Source organism: Schistocerca americana, chromosome 4 (genome assembly GCF_021461395.2).
Source record: "Schistocerca americana isolate TAMUIC-IGC-003095 chromosome 4, iqSchAmer2.1, whole genome shotgun sequence".
Lineage (NCBI taxonomy): Eukaryota > Metazoa > Arthropoda > Insecta > Orthoptera > Acrididae > Schistocerca > Schistocerca americana.
Genome location: NC_060122.1, coordinates 112,974,503 through 112,990,847, shown reverse-complemented (window position 1 = coordinate 112,990,847; position 16,345 = coordinate 112,974,503). Strand labels below are relative to the sequence as shown.

The window sequence follows — 16,345 nt, the reverse complement described above, 5'->3', positions numbered from 1 at the left end:
AATGAAACTTCTATTTCCGAGTTCCTGCTGTGAATCTCTGCCGCTACCCCTCGTCCATGACTGTCTGCATAAATAAGTGCCTTCCCTAGCTTGATCTTCTTTCTCCTTTTTTCACTAACTGCCTTCTGTTGCATCGGTGTGTAGTCGTCTGTAGTTTCTGCATTTTCCTGAAGAACTCTGAAGGAATTTGAGAGTGGAATTTCCGCTGTTACGTCTCTCACTGCTACTTTAAGCCTAGTATTTCGCTTACTAGCACCTTTCACAACACTTGCCTAAGATATTTCTTCTCCTACTTCTTGTTGTTCCCTCAGTTTCTTATTCTCTTCTGTCAGCTCAGTTATGTCCTCTTTTAGCAGTCTTACTATTTCGTCTGTAAAGTCTGTTTCCTTCTTGAAGTAATCATAGTCATTGCTTGTAGGCACATGTGGCTCAGCACAACAACAACAACACTTCCAAGTTTCTTCTGGAATATCATGTTCACTTACATTGAAGCATTTCAGGAAGTGATACCATTCGTCACAATAATCACACATTATTCCATTTTTCACTACTCTAGAACATTTTCTGCACTTTACATCGATCAGAATTCTTGAAAATCGGGAGCTCGACTCACGTACATGTAACCGCTCTGGCGCCATGACAACATCAATTGGACGCTAAATTGGAGACGAATTAGCATACACTATTACTATAAAGGATGTTGTATGCAACACTGGCACTGTTTCAAATAGTGCAGTTCAGGACATAAGTTCATGGCTTGTAGAAAATAAACTAATACTAAATCATAGTAAGACTCAGTTTTTACAATTTGTGACACACAATTCAACAAAACCCAGCATTTTGATTTCACAGAATGGGCATATGATTAGTGAAACTGAACAGTTCAACTTTCTAGGTGTTCAGATAGATAGAAAACTGTCATGGAAAGCCCGTATTCAGGATCTTGTTCAAAGACTTAATGCTGCCATTTTTACTATTTGAACGGTATTTGAAGTATGTGATAATTTTACAGCAAATGTAGTGTACTTTGCTTATTTTCATTATTTCATGTATGGTATTACGTTTTGGAGCAACTCTTCTCGTTCTCAAAGGATAGTTTTGGCTCAGAAACAAGCGGTTTGGGCAATACATGGTGTAAGTTTGCGAAGCTATTTTCACCCCTGTTCATTAGTTTGGGCATTCTGACATTGACCTCTCAATATATGTATATACTTTACTGTCTTTTCTTGTTGCCTTACCCCAAGAAGTGGCAGGTTTCACTCCGTTAATACTAGGCAGAAATCCAATCTGCATTTGGATTGCATTTCCTTGACTCTTGTACAGAAAGGTGTGCAGTATATTGTTGCATCTATTTTCAATAAGCTACCACAAGAATTCAAAGATGTTAGCAGTAATCCACACACTTTCAAATTGAAACTGAAAAGTTTCCCCTCATGTGTCACTCCTTCTATTCTGTCAAGCAGTTCCTTGAAAAATTAAGCTAGTTCCTGTGCTATATTGTTGACTGTGCTTACATAAACTCATGGCTTGTCCTTTTTTGGGTTCATAAACATTTTATTTTATCCATTGTTACTCTTATGTTGTAATTTCATGTACTGACATATTGCATGGCCTTGGAGATTGGCTCCTCAATCTGGTCCTATGGAACTAGACGTGTAAAATAAATAAAAAATAAGAAAGGCTGAGAGCATTACAGTGTTAAACACAGGCCAGTGAGATACAGGCCAGGAGATGTGGTATGAATTTTTCATCTGTGTGGAAAGTGGGACTATCCAAAAATTTTGTGAAGTGGTACTTTGGGTTGCTTGTCAGATGTCACATATGAACTCAAGAATTATGACCCTTCATCAAGAAAACAAAAGTGCAGAGAGATTGTGCATGTCTCCTGTGTGAAGCCATATTACACTCCAGATTTACTGGTTGACAGTGGGAGGTTCAACGAAACTGAAGACTCACTCAACAGTCACAAAGCTTCAGCTAGAGGGGCTATCTTTGCTGCTCATCACAGTAGATAGGTTGTAATAATGTGACCAGAATGTGATGAACCACCAGCACCAATATCAGAGTACCATTGACAAGATCTAAATACAAAGTACTATAGTCAGCTCCAATGAAAAACTCGGAAACAGTAGCTCACTTTTTCTATTCGAAAGAGAGCAATGCCCAAGCTGTTGTGCATGCAGTATGATGTAATGGTTAGCATCAATAGCTAACATGCTGCGGGTTGATGGTTAAAATCTGACCACAAGCAGTTATTTATTAATTTTGATTTATCATTTCTGGAAGCTTCTTCAAATTTCTTACATTTGTGATGTTGGTATATCTGGAATATTTGATGTTTGTATTCTGGAATATTCAGTGTTTGTGTAACTATCTGCACTCTCCATGCAGGAGGTCAGTTCTGTTCTTGGCTATATGTAGGCATCAGTAATAAACATGCTTTCAGTTCCAAGTGTTGTATTTCATTGATGATGACCCTGCCTTCAGATTTGGACTCAACTGTGGTTTTGACATGACAATATTGATGGGTGACTTCAGGCAGAAAATATAAATCCCAAATTTTCTAACTCAGGTAAAAGAACACCTTATTAGCCACTTCTTGTATCATTTATAGAATATTGTGACCCATGAACTCATTCTGGTTCACACACTAATGCTCATACACTCCTGGAAATGGAAAAAAGAACACATTGACACCGGTGTGTCAGACCCACCATGCTTGCTCCGGACACTGCGAGAGGGCTGTACAAGCAATGATCACACGCACGGCACAGCGGACACACCAGGAACCGCGGTGTTGGCCGTCGAATGGCGCTCGCTGCGCAGCATTTGTGCACCGCCGCCGTCAGTGTCAGCCAGTTTGCCGTGGCATACGGAGCTCCATCGCAGTCTTTAACACTGGTAGCATGCCGCGACAGCGTGGACGTGAACCGTATGTGCAGTTGACGGACTTTGAGCGAGGGCGTATAGTGGGCATGCGGGAGGCCGGGTGGACGTACCGCCGAATTGCTCAACACGTGGGGCATGAGGTCTCCACAGTACATCGATGTTGTCGCCAGTGGTCGGCGGAAGGTGCACGTGCCCGTCGACCTGGGACCAGACCGCAGCGACGCACGGATGCACGCCAAGACCGTAGGATCCTACGCAGTGCCGTAGGGGACCGCACCGCCACTTCCCAGCAAATTAGGGACACTGTTGCTCCTGGGGTATAGGCGAGGACCATTCCCAACTGTCTCCATGAAGCTGGGCTACGGTCCCGCACACCGTTAGGCCGTCTTCCGCTCACGCCCCAACATCGTGCAACCCGCCTCCAGTGGTGTCGCGACAGGCGTGAATGGAGGGACGAATGGAGACGTGTCGTCTTCAGCGATGAGAGTCGCTTCTGCCTTGGTGCCAATGATGGTCGTATGCGTGTTTGGCGCCGTGCAGGTGAGCGCCAAAATAAGGACTGCATACGACCGAGGCACACAGGGCCAACACCCGGCATCATGGTGTGGGGAGCGATCTCCTACACTGGCCGTACACCACTGGTGATCGTCGAGGGGACACTGAATAGTGCACGGTACATCCAAACCGTCATCGAACCCATCGTTCTACCATTCCTAGACCGGCAAGGGAACTTGCTGTTCCAACAGGACAATGCACGTCCGCATGTACGCCGTGCCACCCAACGTGCTCTAGAAGGTGTAAGTCAACTACCCTGGCCAGCAAGATCTCCGGATCTGTCCCCCATTGAGCATGTTTGGGACTGGATGAAGCGTCGTCTCACGCGGTCTGCACGTCCAGCACGAACGCTGGTCCAACTGAGGCGCCAGGTGGAAATGGCATGGCAAGCCGTTCCACAGGACTGCATCCAGCATCTCTACAATCGTCTCCATGGGAGAATAGCAGCCTGCATTGCTGCGAAAGGTGGATATACACTGTACTAGTGCCGACATTGTGCATGCTCTGTTGCCTGTGTCTATGTGCCTGTGGTTCTGTCAGTGTGATCATGTGATGTATCTGACCCCAGGAATGTGTCAATAAAGTTTCCCCTTCCTGGGACAATGAATTCACGGTGTTCTTATTTCAATTTCCAGGAGTGTATTATACAGATTTGCAAATTTTCAGTACATAGACAGCTGATAGTGTGCTGTGAGAAAGTTATTTGTAAGCTTAATTTGAAGCATTAGATAAATGCAGCAGCCAAACACTGCAACAGCAAGAGAAGTAGCTTCTTTTCTACCAGGACATACAGCAATAAGATGTAAAAGTAATGCTCACAATTGTCAATGAGAGTAGATTTACTCTATTTGTAACTGGTTGTTAATATGCTGTACAGAAGTGGCCTGCAGTGGCTGCTTCCACAAATTAATGTACAATTCAACTCATTCCACATCCCTGAGGGCTTCTCTTCGTGATACCTGTAGGTATGGAGTGTATGTATGAGTGGGTGAAAGAGAGGAATGTGACAAGATAGAAAATGATTTCTAATTCTGTGCTCGCACAGGAAACAGAAAAGCATACTACAACATTTTTAGCATTTACTTTTGAATTCAGCAAAATTGTTAACATTTCAGGATAGTGAAAAGCAGTACAACAGGAATGTTGAAGAACAATATGCGGTTGAAGGCCACTGACCTGAAATTTATGTTCACCCCACTTGAAAACTCTCATGATCTGCAGTAATAAAAGACTATGATGAGGATCTAAATATGACAAACACAGAGCGTAGTGAGACCAGAGGTTCTGTATCAACATAGATTAATAATCTTACGAGATAAATGTTGAAGAGAGAAAGTGACAATGACAGTGAAAATGACAGCATGCTGATAGAAATGATATTGATTCAAATTTGGGAGCCGAATGGCAAGTTTTGATTGAAGATTTAAAACTGAGGAAGTCAGCACATTTAAACTGACAACGAATGATTGGAGGGCACATGGAAAAGAAGTCGAGTGTGTCAACTGACAACCTTGGACGTTAAAAGAATGGACACAAGGGCAAAAATATGCTTATATATTTGGAAACCTGAGTAAAAGTAGTCCAAAGAGACCTGATAATTAAAAAAGGTAACTATTCTGCTCAAGGCACAACAAATGCATGAGATATATGTTGTAATGGCTGCATCGTTGCATGGATGAGGGTGTATATTGTAAACACTGAAGAAGAGACAGTTATGGAGTGGAAAGGGCATAGGAAGTTGGAATATATAATTAGAGACATGTCTGACAAGTGACACAATCAAGGTTTAACACACCAGGGTGGGAGGGGCAAGGTAAAGTAATGTGGAGTAGTCTTCATTATGGTCAGGGCTGTATATTGTCAATAAAACACAATTCAGGTAATGGGCAGGGATAATTATGAACCTAGTTGCGAAAGGAGGCTTCATACAGCAGAAGGAGGGAGGCAGTGTGGCAGTAGAACAGTGGAAGTAGACCATGGATTGTGTGGAAGGTTGTAGGACCAAATTTTGTAATTAAAGAAGTATGTTCAAGATGGAAAACAATTGGGGAGTGGGTTGTGAACCATTTGTTAATATTGATGCCCTTTTACAAGGATTGAACTATATGAAAAAAATGTAAATTAGTTGCAAACTACAGCATGCACACACTTTATTCAGCATATAAACATCTCTGCAGATATTCGGATTTAGGTTATGACGTGTTCGATATGCCTGCCATCATTGGTGATGATGTGGCACAGATGAATATCAAAATTCTGCATGATCCATTAAAGTGTCAGAACATCGAACCTGTCGATGACCTCATGAATGGCAGTTTTCAGCTCAGAAATGGTTTTGGGGTTATTGCTGTACATCTCATCTTTAATATAGCCCCACTAAAAGGAGTTGTATATGTTCAGATCCAGAGAATATGGTGGCCAATCAAGGCCTCTACCAGTGGCCCCTGAGTACCCCAGAGCCAGAATTCCCTTCATGGCCCATAGCCAAGTGTGCAGTTTGAACATCCTAATGCAAACCGTTCAGAAGTTATGATGATTTTATTTCATGTAGTTCAATAATTGTCACCCTTTATGTGTTACACAGTGGTGAAGTTTGTCATGGTCTATGGTTTGTTGTACAGGCAGACAGTTCAACATCGGTAGTTGGAAGATAGCAAAGGTCACACCCATCTATTAGAAGGGTAGCAGAGGTGTTCTATGAAACTATCATCCAGTATCATTCACACCTATTTGTTGTAGAATCTTAGAACAAATTCTCAGCTCAGACATTTTTTTTATGGATTATCTCAAACAGAATGACCACCTCCATGCCAACCACAAAAAAACTCCAACACTGGTCATTTGAAAACCAACTGTCACATTACTCAACTGACAACCTGGAAGCCACAGTTAAAAACAACCTGGTGGATGCAGTATTTCTTCATTTCCAAAAAGTACTGGACTTAGTGTCACACCAAAGGATAGTAATGAAAGTATGATTAAATGAGTACCATAAAAAATTTGTGACTAACTTGAGGATTATTTGATAGAGAGGACCCTGTATACAGGGTGGTCCATTGATAGTGACTGGGCCAAATATCTCATGAAATAAGCATCAAACGAAAAAACTACAAAGAACGAAACTCGTCTAGCTTGAAGGGGGAAACCAGATGGCGCTATGGTTGGCCCGCTAGATGGCGCTGCCATAGGTCAAACAGATATCAACTGTGTTTTTTTTTTTTTTAAGTAGGAACCCCCATTTTTTATTAAATATTTGTGTAGTATGTAAAGAAATATGAATGTTTTAGTTGGACCACTTTTTTCGCTTTGTGATAAATTGTGCTGTAATAGTCACAAACGTATAAGTACCTGGTATCACATAACATTCCACCAGTGCAGACGGTATTTGCTTCGTGATACATTACCCGTGTTAAAATGGACCATTTACCAATTGCAGAAAAGGTCGATATCATGTTGATGTATGGCTATTGTGATCAAAATGCCCAATGGGCATGTGCTATGTATGCTGCTCAGTATCCTGGACAACATCATCCAAGTGTCCGGACTGTTCGCTGAATAGTTACATTATTTAAGGAAACAGGAAGTGTTCACCCAGATGTGAAATGTCAACCATGACCTGCAACAAATGATGATGCCCAAGTAGGTGTTTTAGCTGCTGTCGTGGCTAATCCGCACATCAGTAGCAGACAAATTGCGCGAGAATCGGGAATCTCAAAAATGTCAGTGTTGAGAATGCTACATCAACATCGATTGCACCCGTACCATATTTCTGTGCACCAGGAATTGCATGGGAACGACTTTGAACGTCGTGTACAGTTTTTCCACTGGGCACAAGAGAAATTACAGGACAATGACAGATTTTTTGCACGTGTTCTATTTAGCGATGAAGCATCATTCACCAACAGCAGTAACGTAAACTGGCATAATATGCACTATTGAGCAACAGAAAACCCACGATGGCTGTGACAAGTGGAACATCAGCGACCTTGGCGGGTTAATGTATGCTGCGGCATTATGGGAGGAAGGATAATTGGCCCCCATTTTATCGATGGCAATCTAAATGGTGCAATGTGTGCTGATTTCCTACGTGATGTTCTACTGATGTTACTGCATGATATTTCACTGCATGACAGAATGGCGTTGTACTTCCAACATGATGGATGTCCAGCACATAGCTCACGTGCGGTTGAAGCGGTATTGAATAGCACATTTCATGACAGGTGGATTGGTCGTCGAAGCACCGTACCATGGCCCACACGTTCACCGGATCTGACATCCCCGGATTTCTTTCAGTGGGGAAAGTTGAAGGATATCTGCTATATCTGCTATCATGATCCACTGACAATGCCTGACAACATGCATCAGTGCATTTTCAGTGCATGTGCGAACATTACGGAAGGTGAACTACTCGCTGTTGAGAGGAATGTCATTACACGTATTGCCAAATGCATTGAGGTTGACGGACATAATTTTGAGCATTTATTGCATTAATGTAGTATTTATAGGTAATCACGCTGTAACAGCATGCATTCTCAGATATGATAAGTTCACAGAGGTACTTGTATCACATTGGAACTACCAAAATAATATGTTCAAACGAACCTATGTTCTGTATTTTAATTTAAAAAACCTACCTGTTACCAACTGTTAATCTAAAATTGTGAGCCATATGTTTGTGACTATTACAGTGCCATCGATTACAAAGAGGAAAAAGTGGTCCAACTAAAACATTCATATTTCTTTATATACTACACGAATATGTAATAAAAAGTGTGGGTTCCTATTTTTAAAAAAACGCAGTTGATATCCGTTTGACCTATGACAGCGCTATCTAGCGGGCCAACCATAGTGCCATCTGGTTTCCCCCTTCAAGCTAGACTAGTTTCGTTCTTTGTAGTTTTTTTCATTTGATGCTTATTTCTTGAGATATTTGGCCAGGTCACGATCAGTGGACTACCCTGTCTAATTTTGGATGGAGAGTCAGTTATAGAGAGATAGAAGTATATTCAAGTATGACCCAGGGAAGTGTGTCGGAACCCTTGCTGTTCATGTTTTATATTGATGACCTGGCAGACACTATCAATTCAGTAACGTTAGACATTTTGTTTATGACGCAGTTTCCTATAAAAAAAAGTGCTATGTGACAAAGCAGCATAAACTACCATTCATGTCTTGATGAAATTTCATTGTGGTGCAAAGACTGGCAACTTGCAGTGAATGTTCATAAATGTGAAATTGTTTACTTCATAAAACAAAAAAGCATGGTCCATATTCTGTAACTAAAATATCACTTAGTCACTGTTGAAACAAACCAACCTATACCAATATTTGGGTGTAATTATTTGTGGGGTTATAAAAATGAATGTTCATCTTCAAATTTTTGTGTCTCGTCCATTAAATTTCAGGAGTGCAGCAGCATAAACCCTATTTCTCCTTCCACAGGGTGAATCAGAACTCCACCAACAATGTTTCAAATGGTTCAAAATGAGGAAAGAATGTCTAGTAATCATGAGGTCCAAAATGCATATCTTAAGAGGTATGAGCACTTGTTTAGCTTTGAACTTATGAAACACATCTCTTGTGCTGTGAGTCCTTTGCTTTCTATGTTTTTGGAGGAGGTAGTATGGACAAAAATAGGAAAAAATTCCAGTAAATATGGGCTCTGTAATGCATGCTTACGGAGCTATGAGCACTTGTTTAGTGGAACAGATGTGTTTCACAGTAGCAAAGATGAACAAGTGCTCATAGTTCTTAAGGTATGCACTGTAGAGCACATGCTTACTGAACCGTTTTTTCTTGTTTTGGTCCATACTATCACCTCTTTAAAGTTTCTTTGTGGAGTTCTAGTCCACCCTGTATTGAAGCTACAGCACTTGCTCCATCCTTTTAAACCCACAGACCATGCCACTGTGCAGCAACCACAGATAGAGAGACATTGATTGGCAGCAAAGATCAGTTGAGCCTATAGTGACATGGTCAGCCCATGATGAGATATCAGTGAGCTGTACTGTAGTGATGTATTTGGAAGTGTATTAAAGGAAGTGCTGGATTTCATGATTTGTGCAGGCTGTAACTGCTATACCTCTTATTTAAATTCTTTGCTAAACAAGTTTCAGCTGCTGTTTTCACCACTGAGTCCCAAAAAAATTAATCCAACACTACGACTTTGACATTTTCATACTTCATAAGGTGACCATATAAATGCACTGCTCTCCCACAGTCAATTTATTGGGCTATGAGGTACAGGTGTACCTACAATATTCTGTCCATCTAACATGGACTGTGGGTGTATCTACAATATTCTGTGTGTCTTTCATGAACTCTGAGTCATCTGTGTGACGTGCAAAAGGCCACATGGACAGGAAATCTTGTAAACCCCAACCTTACAGGGCATCAAGCTATTTTTAACAGAATCCAGAAGTGCTGTTGTCTTCAGTGGAAGGTGAAAAATCAATTTGTGTTTGCTGAGGATCTGGCCTATTTTCCCATATATGGCACAAGAAGGAAGAGATTAGTGTCTAACATTCCATTGACAACTAGGTCATTAGAGATGGAGTACAAACTCAGATTAGGGAATGATGAGGAAGGAATCGGCTGTGCCCATTCAAAGGAATCATCCTGGCATTTGCCTGATGCAATTTAGCAAAATCTGTGAAAACCTAAATCAGGATGACCAAAGACAGGTTTTAACCATCTTTCCCCCAAATGCTAGTCCAGTGTGCTAACCACTGCGCCATGCCGCTCCATTTTTATGGCAGGAAAGCCATGGATTTAAATCTCTGTACATCTTTTTTCTTGTTTGTTGTGTCCACCTCAGGTTTTATTTGTAGTACCTTATGTGCTTGTTGTGGAGAACACCAATTTATTTCAAAAACTCATGTTAAGTATAGAAGTTCATCCTGCAGTCTGTTCTCATCAGCAATTTTATGTGCTCTGTGGGGACCAAAGTTCTGAGGACATTCTTCATCCGGGACTATTTGCATATAAAATAAATCTGTGAGTTTGTTTCTAATGAAGTGCATGTGTCAAGGTGACACCATCTTTGTGATTGCTTACAAATTGCTTGTGTGTCCCATCCTAGAATATAGCTCATATATTTGGGATCCATAACAAACACAACACTGCAGCAAGGAAGTAAATCCAGGTATACAAATTAATAGAAATGTATGCAAAAAAGCAGTGAATTAATTATGTCAGTTAGGTAAAACAGAATAGCAGGCCTCCAACTTCAGTTTTTGAGGATGTAGCATAAGCTATACAATGGGCAAGGGCATAGAAAATAAATTAGCAAATATCAGTCAGTATGTGGAATGATAAACAAAATATTCCAGAACAAAGTACAAAAGGAAACAAAATTAAAATTTTATAAAATAAATAAGGGATATACCTGTTTTGTTATATGATAGTGAGTCATGGATCAAAAAAGCAAAAAAAAAAAAAAAAAAAAAAGCAATAAAAGTAAACTGCAAGTAGCAGAAATGAGATTTCTTATGACTGTGAGAGGTGTTACCAGGGAAGGTTATATAAGAAATGAAGATATTAGGAATGAACTAATTATTTATAACATTAATGGAAAGAGTGAAGAAAGTAAAGCATTATGGAAATATTACCTACAAAGAATGAGCACATAGATAATCCCACATTTGCCCATGCTGTACCAGCCAAGAGGAAGAAGGGGCGTAGGAAGACCCAAAATGAGCTGGCAGTGAAAAGTGAAGATGGAATAGGCGTAAGTGCCTAAGTCTTATAGTGCAGAAGAAGAACAAGAACAAATACAACTGATTTGGAACATACTGAGTGCACACAGAGGAGGACAGCACAAGTATTTGACTCACAGATGAGCATAACAAAAATGTCGCACATTTGCAGACTATCCCGCAAAAGGATACTTGTGAGAAATCTAGGAATATACTATCCTCCTAGTGAGTCACTCCCACAGGGCCAGTAAAGACAAAATTAGACTAATTAAATCACACACACACACAATCAGCATTTATGAAGCTATTCTGCCTGAACTCTGTATGCAGATGTAACAGGGAAAACCACAAATATTCCCACAGTGAAGACATGTAGTATTAAGTCAGAAGTGTAAACTGAAAGGTGGAAGGAATATATATAAAGGGGCTATACAAGGGAAATTATCTTGAAGATAATGTTGCAGAAATGGAAGAGTAAGTAGATGAAGATGATATTTTAGAAGGATTTCAGAGAGCACCGAAACACACAAGTCAAAACAAGGCCCCCAGAGTAGATGACATTCCCCCTGAATTATTGAGATTTTTGGGAGAGCCACACATAAAAATTATTCCACATGTTATACAAGATATATTAAACAGACAATTGCCCTCAGACATCAAGAAGAATGATTGAATCCAATTCCAAAAGCTTGCAAAATACGACTCCTTTCTCCTAGCCTTGTCCTGTGTCTTCACAGGATTAGTATGTTAGTCCGGATTTAGTGACCTAAGTTTCTGAGATATCAAGGAATAATCAATTTGGTAATGGATAGAAGAAGGGGTGGTGAAGGGTAAAACTTGTAGAGGGAGATCAAGGCTTCAGTACAGTAAGCAAGTTCAAATGGATTTAAACTGCAGTAGTTATGGAGGATGGATGGACAAACATTTGAAGCTGCAGCAAACCGATCTTCACACTGAAAACCAGCAGTAACAACAACATCAACAGCAAGAATAACATCAACAACACATCTGGTTCCAAAAGTTCATAGCTGTGCAACATATTGTACAAAACAGCTTTAATGATGCTGTAGCATGTATTCAATATGAAACTATAAATGAAAGAAAGCTATAGAGATATGTTTTATTTGGTGTAATTTCATTTGCATTATAAGAGAATATCCTCAAGCACCCAAAAGGAAGATATAGATCTGATTGAATCATTGTACAACACTAACCATATTGAAGCTGATGCAGGTAATGAATATAATTGGACACTCAGAGGTTAATGGCTGTGTATATATCAATTTGGTGCGTTGGGTCAGTAACCTTTTAATTCTATTAGTCATGTGTTGTAATAAAAAATAGCTGAAATGTTATACTTGAATTTTTAAATAAAGCCTTTCTTATTTACCTAAAGGAAAGCCGTTTCCTTGCAAGAGGGAAAATGTTTCATTATTGATCATAACTAACAGCTACGAATTTTTTCTATGAATAGTTAACATAAATTTTTTAGTAAACCCATTATTGTAAGGTACTAAACAGTTAACTGTGGGTTTAATTTATTTACTTAACACAGTAACAATATAAAGCACTGAAGTAAAGGAATTTGAAAGACTTATATTCTTGCTTCTGTCATGTTTAGATACATAGCTGAGGCCATCAAAGTAATGTTGCTGAGAGCATTACATTGTTGCACTCATTTGTCTGTCTCACAAAGTTTAGCAACACATAAGTATTACTGCATTTTCCAGGATGATCTCTGGAACTTCACCACTGGTAGTGGACAATTCACATTTCTTGAAGTTAAATGAAGAAGAAGGCACATACTCCACGAGGACAACATACATTCATCCACACGTAGACAGGCCAGTCAGTAAATTTGCTCTCCCTCGAGCTGAAGAGGTTAAACAAGAACCTCCAGACTGCACAAGTGACTCTGAAAATGAGAATTCATCTCCGTTGTCAGCAGATAATATGTGGGACAGTAAAAAGGTGAATGAAGGCTCTGAGTTTGTCTGTGGTCACTGCAATGAAAAGTTTTCTGTTTGGAGAAATCTAGATGTTCATTTTCAAATGTGCCATCGTTCATCCCAGATGAGCTCACGAAAGTGGTACAGTGATGGTCTGCCAGAAGACTCATATGTGCAAGTATTTCACTGTATGGTGTGTGATCGATCTTTCCTCCATACAGCACAGCACTTTATGAAACATATGAAGTCTCATGAAAGTGCTGCCACAGCACTTCTTGACCATGATTACTGCTGAAGAGTAATGCATATCAATGAAGACTGTTCATTTTGTACATTTTAGTGGCTGAAGTTAAATGTTACGCTCCCCAAGAGAGACAACGCATCACCATCACAGGAGAAATGATTTACACCATCCATTGCTCAGACTTAGGGTGGAACAGAAAAGAGCGAGCTATGCAGCAATGAAGATGTTTGTAAAGAATTCAACAGATTGTAAAATTTTCAAACACAAAATTAAATCATACCTGTCTGACAACTTTCTAGATTAATTTCTGAATCTGTAGTAACATAATTGAGTGTTTAAGAGAGGAAGACATTTAATAGTTAAGTTTTAATAACTGTATACATGCACTGTGTTGAAATCACCTAATGATAACATGTTTATAAGTTGAAACTGGCAATGATATCACTTGAATGTTCTCAACCGAAATATGTAATAAAACATTTCATAAGACAGTCACAGTTTTTCCTCAGGCTGTATGCCTAGTCCATGTGAGCTTATGACCATAAGCAGAAAGTTACAGTTTGACTAGTTACCTAAGTTTCTTGATGCTTAAGTGCTCACTCTCTCATGGGGAGAATTGAAGTTTGTAAAATAACAATGCTTTTAAAGCATTATATTTTCATATTCAATTGCAGTCATATGAACTAAAAATTGCAAAATGAAGAATTGCACACAATACTGACATTAAATTTAATGTCACAGACAAGGTATGTGGTAATGTTCAGTTCAGCGGGAAACCTTCACAAATTGGCTCAGACCCTAATAATGTCATGACACAGAACCAAAGAGGGTAGGGGTCCACCACAAACAATCAATAATGGTTTCTTGATGGTGGTGATTAGCAAACAATCAACCAGTTATATGTCAGACACTTTCATGGGCAGCATATTATCCAAACATATGGAGATTCTTCACCAAATGTGTCCAGATCTTGTCTTGCTGAAACTGAATAGAACTGGAAACAATTAGTCAGTAACTTTTTAGCCAAAGTCATCTAGCAGCCACTGATGCTTTGTAGACTCTCACACAAACTATGTGAAGCTGCATGAAGGAGATGGGATTGCATACTGTATTCAAACACCAGTCTTGGCATTTGTTCACTGTCATCACAATGGCGGGAATTAACATTTATAGGGCCATTGGCCTACAACAAGCTGTAGGAGGGCTCATCTGAAACTACATTTTGCATCTCAAAGGAGTGTTCATATGGCCATGGCAATCACAAACACCAAACAGTTGTCACATACTGTTCTATGTAACCATTGCATGGACAGAGCAGTACAGTCTATTATGGCCATGAAGATAGACATCCTGAGATGTGGTCCAGTACCTACACATCTTTGTGTACAACCCAGTTGTTTCATACATGAATCACAGTTGTAGCAACATTGCCTGTACAGGCTGAAATATCACACTACGACAAACCAGCTTCACACAGTGACCTTCCTGTCCTTTTTCAACTGACTTACTTGGTCTGTGATATCACTGAGGCATATTGGCAGTTGCTTTCATGTTTCTTCGTGGCTTAAGTGTGACATAACAGTGACTTTTCTCGTGTGACAAGAGAGGGTGCTACTGGGCTTGTGTGTACACAAGCTCTTTGCAGTTTAATTCATTTATTTCTTCATTCATGTTCTACACATTCTGTGGTCTTGGTTCAATGGGATTATTGTTTCTGGATGTTGCTGTTATCTGAAATGTTGGTATAAAATGAGAATTAAACTTGTAAATATTATAAATTGTTATTCAAAAGTATTTTTACTATCAAGTGAATGTATATTACTTGTTTGCCTGGGCAACATTGGTTTGTAGTATAATGTGATTTAAAGATTTGTCAGACATCTAATAGGTTTCTAGTGCCATCTGTGGCTGATAGTGATAATGACCCTGAACCATCTCCAGTTGTTAGCCCTGCACTGGGAAATGCCTCTCACCTTGCGAGGTCCAAGCATTTACAGAGCATGAGAGTATTGGTAGCTGGGGGCTCCAACATTAAGCACATGATGGAGCCCACTAAGGAAACAGCTGCCAAGAAGGGCAAGAAATCCAGTATGTACTTTCTTCACATATCAGGAGTAGTCATCTTGCATGATGAACAGGTCCTTCTGGGTGCCATGAAGAGCACAGGGTATAGTCAGCTGCAGATGGTGGCTGATGTTGCTTGGGATCACAAGGGTGTCTCTTTGGTTGCTGGTGGCTGTCTGAAGAAATAAAGACAGTCTGTTTTGCCCGCAAAGTGGAGGAGGAGCTCACCATTCATTCCACCATTGACAGTACCGATTGTGGACCTGTGTTACAGGCACAACTGGAAGGTCTGAATCAGAGGTTCAGACAATATTTTCACTTTGTAGGCTGCAGATTCCCTGAGTTGCACCATAGGGTGGAAAGATGTTAGGATCAGTGTAATATAGATAGGGGGCTGTTACACAAAGGAGACAGGTGCATTGGTAGCAGGGGCTGTGTGGAATGGTTCTTTTAGGTTACAGGGTCTCAGATAAGTATAACTGGGGATTCAGTCTCCAGGGATGGAGGTCAGACACAGATTGAGGCTAGAAGTAGAAAACATCAGTCTTATAGTTACAAATTCTCGTAGCTGTGTTGGGGTATAACCACAACTTCAAGTGCCCATTGACAGCTGAAGCAAAAATTGTATAAATATTGAAAGCTGACAAAAGATAGAGACAAGTTTCATCGAAGTTTTTAGTGAGGACCTAATATGTTCAGAAAAGATAGGCTAAATTCCGTTGTAAGTGGCATGTTTGTTGCTGTAAGAAGTAGTTTATCTTGTAGTGAAATTGAAGCACGGGTTGAAGTTATACTCAACATTTGAAATAAATTAATAAATGATTCCTTTTGGTATTTTGAGCAGGAGTTCAGGAGCTAACATGAAGTGTAAATGCTTGTGACATTGTACTAGACCTCTTAGTGACAATCAATCCTAAGCAAATAGAGAACATTCTGATGATACAGGG

At 40.0% G+C, this 16,345-nt stretch overlaps 1 protein-coding gene across 1 annotated transcript in view; it reads left to right on the top strand.

Annotated features, from left to right (window-relative positions):
• Window positions 1–13,784, top strand: part of LOC124612736 — a 130,873-nt gene extending 117,089 nt beyond the window's left edge. The window contains exon 6 of the mRNA XM_047141114.1: window positions 12,872–13,784. Within this exon, the coding sequence (XP_046997070.1) occupies window positions 12,872–13,385 (514 nt within the window). The 3' untranslated portion in view covers window positions 13,386–13,784. The remainder of the gene's footprint in view (window positions 1–12,871) is intronic.
• Window positions 13,785–16,345: the final 2,561 nt, after the last annotated feature.